Source organism: Centroberyx gerrardi, chromosome 17 (assembly GCF_048128805.1).
Source record: "Centroberyx gerrardi isolate f3 chromosome 17, fCenGer3.hap1.cur.20231027, whole genome shotgun sequence".
NCBI lineage: Eukaryota > Metazoa > Chordata > Actinopteri > Beryciformes > Berycidae > Centroberyx > Centroberyx gerrardi.
In genome coordinates this window covers 11,583,602-11,595,636 of record NC_136013.1, presented here as the reverse complement: position 1 = coordinate 11,595,636, position 12,035 = coordinate 11,583,602, and the positions used below count along the sequence as shown (strand labels likewise).

Sequence of the window (12,035 nt, the reverse complement as noted above, 5' to 3'; positions counted from 1 at the left end):
CCACAAAAGTCTTTGACAAACACCCCTACCTGTCTTTAAAATCTTTGATGTGCCTTTTTGAAAACTGTACGTATAGAAAACAAGGTTTTTCCTCTCAATGAGCATAGCCTGGCTTTATTTGCCTTAACCTTTATGAAATGTTACATAATTATATATCCTTTGCCCCACATTCCAGATAGTTAATTGTGAATTACAGCAAACATTGACAGGATATAACCTAATTGTCATGTGGAAGTTGAAAAGCCTCAAATAAAACACAGTGGCACGCAAATCATGAGCAATGTGGAAGTGGGTGTGGAATCTCAAAACTTCTTCTGTGTAATCATTCTGTTTAAGTCTTGCTCATGCAGAATCAAACAGCTCAGAATAATGTCACCCCTCACCCGCCCGACACACACTCATACACACACACGCACACACACATACGTATCCATATATACTGTATGTGTATATGTACTTAAATATATTCTGTATATACATATATACACATACGTGCTCATGTGCCCTACTCCAAGCCCATGCCCAAGGCCACAAACACACACACACACACACACACACACACACACACACACACACACACTCACTCACACTCAACCTTGATCTATGAACTGAGGAACTGTTTCTTCTGTATTTGTTATTGAGTTGACACATGACCTGATCTTGTCACTTGACTTGACTGCTGTTGTAAATTCTGGCTTTACAGTATGCAAGGAACATTATAAACTTTATACTTGGATAAAATACTTGTATAATTGAGTTCTCTCGCTTGCACTTGGCTTCTTGTTTTCACAAAGAAACATCATTTGCTACTGCGCTTTCATACTATGGAGCATTGACAGCATTGATAATGCTGAATTGCTATAATATATTGAATGCATCAGTTCTATATTTCTATTGTTTTCCATTGACCTAAATATAAATTTATGTTGTTAGCGGGCATACTTTTTGTTCACAATGTTCTTATATAGGACCCCAAGCATGTGCTACAAATGCTAATGATTACACCTGGGAGACATGGGACAGACTGAACAGACATACAGGCCTAAACACGACAGAAGCTTTAATGGGTTCAGTGACATCTGTAAATTTTTAGCTTAGCTCTCAATTTGATCTCAATTCACAGCTCCTTTATGGTCTGAAATATCGTTTTGACACGAAAGCCTTGTGACAGACAGATATATTGACAGACAAACAGCAGGCAGGCAGGCAGGGAGCCGGTTAAACAGTTCACAGTCTCAGTAGAGCGTGCCACTGAGTGGATCCTGCTTAGTCCTTATCTAGACAGTCATCTGGTCAAGAACTCACACTCTGGTAGCCGTCATAGTCATAATTTAAATAAATAATAAAATGAAAAAAAAAAAAGTGATAACTTTTAACTCAATCCTGGTTTCTGCTTACTCATACTTGTTCAGTCTCGTGTCTGTTACTGTAAACTGTTCACTAAATAATATTCACAGTCATGTGAACAACCAATGATGCTGACAGTGACAGAGAGGTACATTTTTCAGACTACACAAAAATTACAGGAAGGCTGAAAACAGGATGTTTGTGTTTTGGAGACAGAAAGGAAGTCCTATATGGTTGTCAATGGAAACAATTATGAATCATGAATCTCTCTGATATCAAATGGAAAAAGAGTTCAACCAAAAGTGTGTATGTGTGTGTGTGTGTGTGTGTGTGTGTGTGTGTGTGTGTGTGTGTGTGTCTGCCGTGCCCAAGTGTGCATTCCTTTTTAAATGCTGGTGATTGCAAGAGTAGACAATATTAATGAATAGCAGGTTCATCAGCATTACAAAAGCTCATTGGTTCACCACACAAAATAAGCCTCCACTCTGAAAACATTTTAACGTGTGGTGAAACAGTTTCAGATTCAGAGCACAATATGGTAACTCATGTAGTTTAATCTCAACAACAAGTTTTCTCAAGGTGTGTTACCGATAAAATGAAGAGAAGAAAATGCTTTTGTCAAATGCGGAGGAGTAATTCAAAGGAGGAAAGATGGGGCTGAACAAATTCAACTCAACCTTAAATTTGGTTGCAATTTGGTTGGTAGCTCAAGTGAGATGTTTTGGTAGTGATGGCTGCCTACATTTCCAAGAAATAAGAACATATATTGAGAATGCTGTAGTCAGCCACGCACATATTTTCCAGTATGATTCAGTAGCGTTACAACTAAAATGTGTGGGCAAGGGTACATTTGTATATGTGTGTGTGTGAGTGTGTGTCTCTTTGTTTTGTTCTTTATCTGACGCCATCCACAGACATCCGGTACCTGTTTAGAGGAATCCCCATTACTATGTGACTGAAATCCGAGTGTGCCATCTGGAGAGAGCACAAAAACCCTCCAGTGGTTTTTACAGAAAGGCAGGAGTACCTCAAAGACAGACCGTGTCTCTTCTTCTGGTGACAATACAATTATACTGAGCGACAATCCCACTAACAAAGAAAAACTTGAGTAAGTGATCTTGCCCTCAAAGAAAAGTCAGTATTTTAGAAAGGGTAATTCATGACTGTGATGTGCTTTTGATAGCTGAGGATGATGAAATATGTTTCCCAAGATTATGGCTTCATGCAAACTTCTCGTAATGTGTAACTCCCCCAATCCCTTTTTCAATAACTGCTGGTGAGTATTCTCTCTCTGTCTTTCTCTTCTCTCTCTCTCTCTCTCTCTCTCTCTCTCTCTCTCTCTCTCTCTCTGTGATCATCTGATGATGTTTATGAGGTGCTGACAGCCACCTGATTGGACATAACCCATAACTGCAGTCGGCTATATAAGAACGGCTCTCTGACAGCCTTCCATCACCTACAGGTGGATATACCTCAACCTTCATCTCACACACACACACGCATAGAGTCAGGTAAGCAGCAACTGTACATTCTTTTACACGCTTATACAATGAATGAAGACAAACAGACACACAAAGACACACACACACACACACACACACATATATACACACACACACTTCCGGTGTTGCAGGTGCATTTTTGCAAAGATGAAATAGAGACTGAGTAAGACAGATAGGAAGATAGGAAGAATAAAAGAAAGCGAGATATATGCATGTGACACACAATGTAATGACTGAAAATGTATGGGAAAGTCAGCTGAACCTCAAAGCCCCACCTGTGTGGTTTCCTGCCTGTCAGAGTGTTTCTCAGTGAATCTCTGTGTCTGTGTGTCAGTCATTCAGGATGAAGCTGCTGCTGGTTGCTGCTGCTCTTCTGGCTGCGGTCAGCGCTGCCAGCGTCTCACTGGAGGACCTGGAGTTCCACGCCTGGAAACTCAAGTTTGGTAAGACAAATATCATTTTTTCATTCATTCATCTTATCGGACTTTTCTTTGAATGTGATCTGCTATCAGATATCGTACATCTGTTTCCTGATTGAGGTTTTGGGCTTACTGTAAAGTGATCACATGTAAGGCCTAAATTTGGAGAGGAACGTGTGTTGATTCATACGTAACCATGCACCTACACCCCTAAAGCACAGCTGATTTTTAATCTATTTAAATGGAAAAAAAACGAAAATCACACAATTGGAAAAAGGGTTGATTGATTATCAGTTGGTTATTTCCCCTCCTACCTTTCTGATTCCTGTATCTCCTGCTTTGACCGGCAGAGAAGACCTACAGCTCTCCACTAGAGGAGGCCCACCGCAGGCAGGCCTGGCTCAACAACCGTAAACTGGTGCTGGTCCACAACATCATGGCCGATCAGGGCATCAAGTCCTACCGCCTTGGCATGACCTTCTTTGCTGACATGGTAAACACAGAAAAAAATGTCAGGGCCTCTCCTTTCACTCACATGGGGAAACGTGGCTGTCTCTGCCACAATTTAGTTTTTAGGTTTCACTATTTGTCATTTACCGACTCAAATGTACATTAATACTGCAGCAAAGTGGAAAAAGAGCAAATGAGTGCAAACCAAATAGTCAGCTTTTTGTAATTTACTTGCATTGATCTTGTGAGGATAAAATGGATGAAATTTTAACCTCAAACCTCAATAACTTACATGTACATCCAATATTTTCTTTAGTCACTTACACTGTGGTTCCGTTTTCAACAGGAAAACGAGGAGTACAAGCGTCTGATTTCCCAGGGCTGCCTGGGTGCCTTCAACGCCTCTCAGCCACGCAGCGGCTCCGCCTTCCTCCGACTGCCGCAAGGCGCTGATCTGCCCGACACCGTCGACTGGAGGGACAAGGGATACGTCACCGATGTCAAGGATCAGAAGGACTGTGGCTCCTGCTGGGCCTTCAGCACAGTATGTATCACCTTACATATGTGTGTGTGTGTGGACATTATACACTTTTTGACTTGTTCTGTAGCCCCAACCACTGTAGTAATGCAGGGTAGTTGGGGAACAACTATGACTGTATGTAACCTGCTTTTTAGTTCTGAACAGTGGCACTTGATGTGGCCTCACTGTGTATATTTTATTCACTCATCCCTTTCTCTTCCTCCAGACCGGCTCCCTGGAGGGCCAGACCTTCAGGAAGACGGGGAAGCTGGTGTCTCTGAGCGAGCAGCAACTGGTGGACTGCTCCGGACGCTTCGGCAACATGGGCTGCATGGGAGGCCTGATGGACCAGGCCTTCAAGTACATCAAGGCCAACGGAGGTGTGGACACAGAGGACTCCTACCCCTATGAGGCCCAGGTGAGCAGGAAGCAGTTTGGTTGAAAGAATATTGTATAGAATTGTATATGTACTGTATATTCATAGCACATACAAGTAAGGCATCCAATTTAAGACAGTCACTTGACCAGGGGTGGAAAGAGTACTTAAACATCCAACTCAAGTAAGACTGCTGTTAACTTGCTGAAATTTTACTTAAGTAGAAGTAAAATTACCTGTGTAAAAATCTACTGAAGTAAAAGTAAAAAGTAGCTCATTTAAAATGCACTCAGAGTAAAAGTTACTGAGTTACTTTTTTAGAAAAGAGAAAAGTGTTACATGTGATCTTTTCCATGCAGTACTAAAAGGATGAAAGGACAAAGTAGTTCAAAGTAGATTCTTTTAATTGGAAAAATTTGAAATTACAAAATAAAGTGTACAAACAAAGTAAAGCTAGATCACTCTTCTCAGCTTTGTTGACTGACTGTTCACTGTGAATGGCTCCACAATAGACTAATTTATGATTGTCCAGTTTCTGATGCTGATGGAGGGGACACAGTGCGAAGTACAATACTTCAGCAAAAATGTACTTGAGTAAAAGTAACATTACTGATTTAAAAAATGCTCATAAAAGTACAAGTACATAAAAAAGCTACTCAATAAGCTACAGTAACTGGAGTAAATGTAATTAGTAACAGTAAACAGTATTGGAACAAACACAGCCACTGTAAAGGTAAACTAAAACTAAAAGAAGGAAGTTATCTTTATTGCTGGGCCAGAAAATCTGGTATGCAAATTAAATAAAATCCTACAAGGTATTCAAGGTTGTGAAAATGATGTTCCTTCACTTGACAGAGGTAGAATACTGACATCTTGTGGCTATATTGCATTGTAGACCTGAACCATAAACCTAAACAGGCCTTCAGCACACAGCTGGTCTCCAATAACCTTTTCATAGACTATAAGGTTGAATATGTATCTTGCAATCCACCCCAGAGAATATAGTTCCTGGAAAAATATCTGTTCTCTGATGTACTCTTAATCACCACTGTCAGGATGGATAAGTATGGTAAAATAACCCTTGTTAGTAAATCGTAAAACAGTAAAGAATCCCAGTCTTATTTCTGTTTCTTCATCAATCAGGATGGAAAGTGCCGTTTCAACCCTAACACTATTGGAGCCACATGCACCGGCTACGTTGATGTGACAAGTGGTGATGAGAGCGCCCTGCAGGAGGCAGTGGCCACCGTGGGACCCGTGTCTGTAGCCATTGATGCTTCCCATTCATCCTTCCAGCTCTATGAATCAGGTAAACGGTTATAGACAATGTGAAGCTTCTTTTAAAAACGTATTCTTATTAAACACTTGAAGCAATCAGTAATCAATCTACTCTTATAAACTCAACTTCCTTGTGTGTGTGTGTGTGTGTGTGTGTGTGTGTGTGTGTGTGTGTGTGTGTGTGTGCGTGTGTGTGTGCACAGGAGTGTACGATGAGCAGGACTGCAGCAGCTCTGAGCTGGACCACGGTGTACTGGCTGTGGGTTATGGTTCTGACAACGGACAGGACTACTGGCTGGTCAAGAACAGGTTAACACCAATCTAATGCTCATATTTTAATTCATGGGCTGCTCTGCTGCTTACAGTCAATAGTGTTACTATGGGGACAGTGAGCTAAGTTGCTGTTTTAACAGTGGTAGACATAAAGACTCATAATCAATAGCTGCCAGACTGTTCCAGATGCGAAATTCACTGCACAAACTGTCTGTTGTGGCCTATTCTTAATAATACTCATATAACAATGAATATGTTTTGAAACAGATTTTCTTAAATTTCATGTCAATATGAATTACTACTGTACTCCTATCAGAAAAAAAAGGTTATTTTGTCTCTACACACAGTTGTAACTTATATTGTATCTATGCCTGTTTGCAGGCAGCAGCCTAATAATGTTGGTGATTCATGTGTTTCTCTAGCTGGGGTCTGAGCTGGGGAAACAAGGGCTACATCATGATGAGCAGGAACAAGCAAAACCAGTGTGGCATTGCTACTGCATCCAGCTATCCTCTGGTCTGAGCAGGTGAGGCAGCGAGGCTCTGTTCACAATCTTGGTAACACTTTATTTGGATAGTCTAATGGTGATGCCCAACTATCAGGTGACAAGTAGATGTTCAACAAAGTGTCACTTACCGACTACATAACCCAGACCCTGACCTTAGTCTAAATCTAAGCCTAAACCCCAACCCTAAAATGAACCCTAACCCAGACACTGAATATCTATAGACTACTTTTCACACAATTATGAGAAAATTGCAAAATCAGCAGACCTTTTAGTGACACATGATAGTCATTTGATAGGAAGTAGCAACACTGGACTATCCAAATAAACAAAACTAAACCATGTGACCAAAATCTTTCCTTCCTTCCTCTATCTATACAGGGTCTATACACACATACTGTATCTATGTATGTGTGTGTGTGTGTGTGTGTGTGTGTGTGTTTTGCAGTTTGTTGTCCATTAACTGGCTGTTGTTCATGTTTCTTGGGTTTACAGGTCCAGGAGGTCGTTCGGAGAGGAGGAGGAGAACACTGACACATGATTTACTTTAATTCCATAAAGAAACTGAGTTATGGCACATTTCGAAGCGTCCTTTTGTTTTTCCTTGGAAGTTAGCAGGGCACAAAACGTTCCTATGCCCTGGTATGCTTTTAAAAGAAGAACCTTTTATAAAAATTGTAAATAAATGTAAAAAAATAACATATTTTACATTGAGAGATGAAAATAAAGATTTATGAAAGTAAGTGCTTTTTGTGATTTCATTGGTTTTCATTGTCCAGAATCCGCATCAAATATTGTTGAGACTGTGCTGAGGTTTCGTGGCTTATAAATACTGCAGTGGTTTCCAGGTTTTTGGGCAAAGTAATGCTTACAGATGCAACCTCTTTTTCCACGACACAAAAATGGGAGCCTGTGCTAACTCAAAGACTGCTCAACACTGTACAATAAATCTAGTTGTAACCATTACATCATACTAGTTGGCTAGATATAGTCAGCAGGCCTTTGCTTCTTGTCCCATTAGCTAGCTGCTACAGCAGTATGCAAATGTACAGGATGAGTCTTGCAGCAAATGCTGGGAATTTATAGCTTTTCACAGCAGAAGTTATGAATCCCAGCCTACTCAAAGGTCAACATAAACTGTTTAAAGAGAAAATGTAATTATGAAAATGAAGAAATACCCTCCAACTCTCTTTCTCTCTCACTGTCTCATTCTCTCTCTTGCTGTCTCTCTGATGGTTAGTTCATTGTCCCCACTTGATCACTTTTCAAATTGTGCATTCACATGATTTATAAAAATGACTGGCTGAAAAAAATATGCACTTACAACGCTCATATATAAATTAGCTCCGCCTCAAGAAGTGTACATGAATTAGCTCCAGCTCCCTGCATTGTAAATCTCCTAAACTGTTTGCCCTCGATCAAAGCTGTATCTGTTTTGCACTGCGTTGTCCTATGTGCAAAATACATAAAAGGAGTCTTTAACATAATGAATATACTTGTGCTTGCTTCACGCTATTTTCAGATGTGTGCACATCAAGGCAGCTACCAGCTTTCTTTCTTTTTTTTCGAAAGACAAGTTTCATCATCATACCTTTTTAAATGGGGCTTTATTTCTGTCATAGCTGGATTCATTGCTTATACTAGTTTCGATTTGCATAAATTATTCACTAAAAGCAGCCCTGTTTGTTGTATAAAGGTCTGATGTTTAAACTCAGATGCCCCCTTTGATAATGGCCGCTGCTGTGGCCGCTGTGGCTTCCAAACCTCGGGCCAGAGATGAAAGCTGTGGGCAGGGAGTTTCAGAAGTGGAAAACTCATTTTGGTAAAGGAATATCTCCTCTCTGGTTTTTTTTCTGCTGCCCTTGTACTTTTTGTTGTCCTTTATAGCCGTTTCTTGTTTTATCTTCCGGGATACAATTTTACTTTGTCTAGCGTGCTGCGGTTTGTAAAAGGTTATCTCAGATGCATTCTTCATATCCAGGTAGGAACAGAAAAAGGTGAACATGAAAGGAGATCCGGCTGGCAAATGTGAATATATAGTGTGACACAATGACAGCGCCAGAGAGAGTCTGAAATTATACACTTTGCGGTTGAATCTCCTCTCTGATGTGGTAAGAAGCCAATACGGATTTTAGAGCAATATCTCTGTGTGAGGAAACTGTGTGGTATGTATTTTGACTTCTGTTACAATCAATATACTGTACAGTCTGTGTGTTTTGCTCCCAAGATCATCCTTTCCCCCTGTCACATCTTCCCATTGTGACACTTGATCCGCCCAATCCCTGAGTAATCGGTTTCCATATTCACTGAATAGCGCCTATGAAACTGAAGAGATGCACGAATGAAAGAAATGTATTTTTTATTCTCATTTTTCACAAACCACTAATGGAATACCAAAAGAACTTGACGTTTCTCCTGATGTGATTCTGGAGTATGGGGATGAGTCACAGGTAATGCCAGAACATTAAAAGCTCATCAGCTATGAACCAGATCATTGAATACAACCAGGCTTTCTTGGCCTGTACATATAATCAATTATAGATTTAGTTAAACAAGATGCTTATAATCTTGCCTCCCTGATTCTATATTGCTGTAGTAAGCTAAAATCATTTTCCAATATAACTGAATGTTTTTTGTTTTCTTTTTTCCCCCCACAATTCCATCATGGCCCTCACTCATTCCTTCCAGAAATAGTGGCTCATGGGTAAAACATAGAACTTTTTAATGACACTGATTGATTTCTCTTAGCAAGGTCAAGTTGATGCTTTGAAACTCGTTTCCAAGGTAACATGCACCAACTTTGGTTAGTTTTCCTTCACCACAGATTTGCAGCTCCCACACCAAATAAGCGAGTCTCGTCTCTTGTGTGTAAAGTAATCCCATAATGGAATCCGTCCTTCTTTCAACAGTAATTTGTAATGCTTAAGGGTTTTGTGTCTAATCCAACTAAACAGCAGTACTTAAGTCATTATTCTTACATCTCTCTATTGAACCTCATGCTGAGGAAGGTTGCTACACACATCATGTGTAATCCATAGAGTCGGCTACAAATAAACTCACAATGCTTCAAATGATTTTGTTCATTTGTCACGGGTTATTCAGCCTAACTGCATTTAATTTATAGCACACTATGCTGAGAGACTGAAAAAAGTTTGAACACACTGATTTGACTTGGCTTAGTAATAACTTACTGCAACAAATTATATTCCATTCTTGATCTGGCTTTAGACATTTCATAATTTGCCGAATAAAAAACTTTGACTTTCTCTAATAAAAGCCGTCGGTGGGAAAATGATTGTTCTTCTTTTCCCCTGAGATGGGTGACATCTGTTTTAATCATTCGCAATAGTTGCCCCGATGTAATTAATGAAATCGCATTAGGCACTTGTAATTTGCCCATCCTAAATGTCACATTAGGTCTGGCAGTGATAATATTTGGTGGGAGGTGGAGGAACAGAGATACAGAGAGAGGGAGAACATATTAGTGATTTAATCAGGTTGTGTGGCAAAATGTGACCTTAACGTCTTACTTTTTACTACCTCAATTGAAGCAGCAGCAGCAGCAGCAGCAGCGAGAACTGCAGTGTGGAAGCAAACAGGCTCCGCCAAACTAATTGAAAGAGAGATTTAAACTATCTTTTGTCTACTCTTTAAAAAGTAGACCTGGAAAAAAACCTCTTCCATTATAATATCTATGGATCAGCATTGCAGCATAACAGGATTTAGCCACTTGGGTCCCTTTGAATGATTGTTATCCAGTGACATTATCATCATCATCCTTTACATTTTGGGAAGAATGACGGAGGGACACGAGAAAGTGGGAAAAACAAACGATGAAAAGCTCCCAGACAGAGACAAAGGGAGACAGAAGGAGGGCGCGTAGAAGAGGTGAAGCAAATTAATTGGTTTTGCTAAATCCTCCTCAAACAGCAGAAGCCAATGTGGTTCCACAAAAGGCCATTACCGGTAATCAATTTAAATCTGTTTTACCCTTCCCAAGGAAACCAATTAGGCAATTTAATTTGGCTTTTTTGATTCACAGCATAACCACCGCAGAGGGTAGGACGTCCAATTCGCATCCTGCAGAGAGGGACAAGTGAAAACACTGGGAGGTGTTGCTGGAACAAACAAAGCTATTGATCTGAGGGAGGCTGAGAGAGCCAGGGAAGAGAGAGAAAGAGACAGAGAAAGCATGGGAGGATGATAAATTAATGAATCTGGGTTTTGTTAAGGCAAGATAACACACCAGTGGTCCCACTGTGTCTATTTAAGGCAGCCTTAAAGATTAAAGATTAAGGCAAGCTAACTTTTTAAGTGCAGTTTTTTAAGTTCAGCTTTCCACCAAATGGGCTTTAACCCTTTCGTTAACCGTTTGATGATCGCTGGCTGTAGTTTTGAAGGCATTTTGCTGTCAGATGAAGTTCTTTCTTGGTGCCACTAGATGGCAGCACCTGTCTGCTGATGAGACCATCCATTAACACCGCAGTTCGGGGTGTATTGGCCTGGCTGGAGTCATCCAAAGCACTGGTTCAAAGTCAAATATCTTCCCTTGAGTCTCTCTGCCACGTGTCCTTGGCATACATCCTCCTCTGGATTAGTAATGCACACACATACTTACAAACACCCATGAACACACACACACACACACACACACACACACACACACACACACTCACTGAGATGGCATACCCTGCATTTCCTTGCTTCAGTGCACCCGCCATAGCCGTACACCATGTCAACACACACGCCATACACTGAATGTCTGCTTAATCAACAATGTCACCGCACATTTTCAGTAGATTGGCTGTTTGGTTGGTATGGAGGAGGGTGTCAGTCAGCCGTGTCGCCCATCATACTGAACAAACGCTCTCTCCTATGGGGATACAGACGGGGCTGTGTTTCCTTGCCAATGTGATATTCAAACCCCTCCACCCCCACCCCCACATCATCCCTGTCTGTGTGTGTGTGTGTGTGAGTGGGTGAGTGGGTGTGTTTGTGTGTGTTTGTGGGGGAAATGGGATGTCAACTGGTTTGTCACGGTAATGGGGAACATGTGTGATTGTGACAGACAGGAGTTCTGGACGACGGCACACACCACTGCGCACACACACACACACACACACACACACACACACATTGGTCTAAAGCAGAAACAGAGCATGGCACATAGAGACAACACGTGAACAAGAGAATACAGAGAACAATCCTCAGTGAAAGAAATGGACAAAATTACTTTATAAATACTAAAATAAACCCAAACCCACAGAAAAGGCCGAGAATCCTTCCTCCTCCTCTCTCTCTCTCTAGCAGTCTATCCTTCCCTCGTTCTCTCTATCCCTTTCTCTATTCTTTCTTTGTCTGTCCA

General features: G+C 40.8%; 1 protein-coding gene across 1 annotated transcript; it reads left to right on the top strand.

Annotated features, from left to right (window-relative positions):
• Window positions 1-2,786: 2,786 nt before the first annotated feature.
• ctsl.1 (cathepsin L.1) lies at window positions 2,787-7,393 on the top strand. The gene is made up of 9 exons (XM_071910204.2): window positions 2,787-2,858; window positions 3,184-3,292; window positions 3,619-3,761; window positions 4,065-4,262; window positions 4,465-4,656; window positions 5,758-5,923; window positions 6,096-6,201; window positions 6,588-6,691; window positions 7,166-7,393. Exons 2-8 carry the CDS (start codon window positions 3,193-3,195, stop codon window positions 6,685-6,687), a joined length of 1,005 nt encoding a protein of 334 aa, XP_071766305.1. The 5' UTR covers window positions 2,787-2,858; window positions 3,184-3,192; the 3' UTR covers window positions 6,688-6,691; window positions 7,166-7,393.
• Window positions 7,394-12,035: the final 4,642 nt, after the last annotated feature.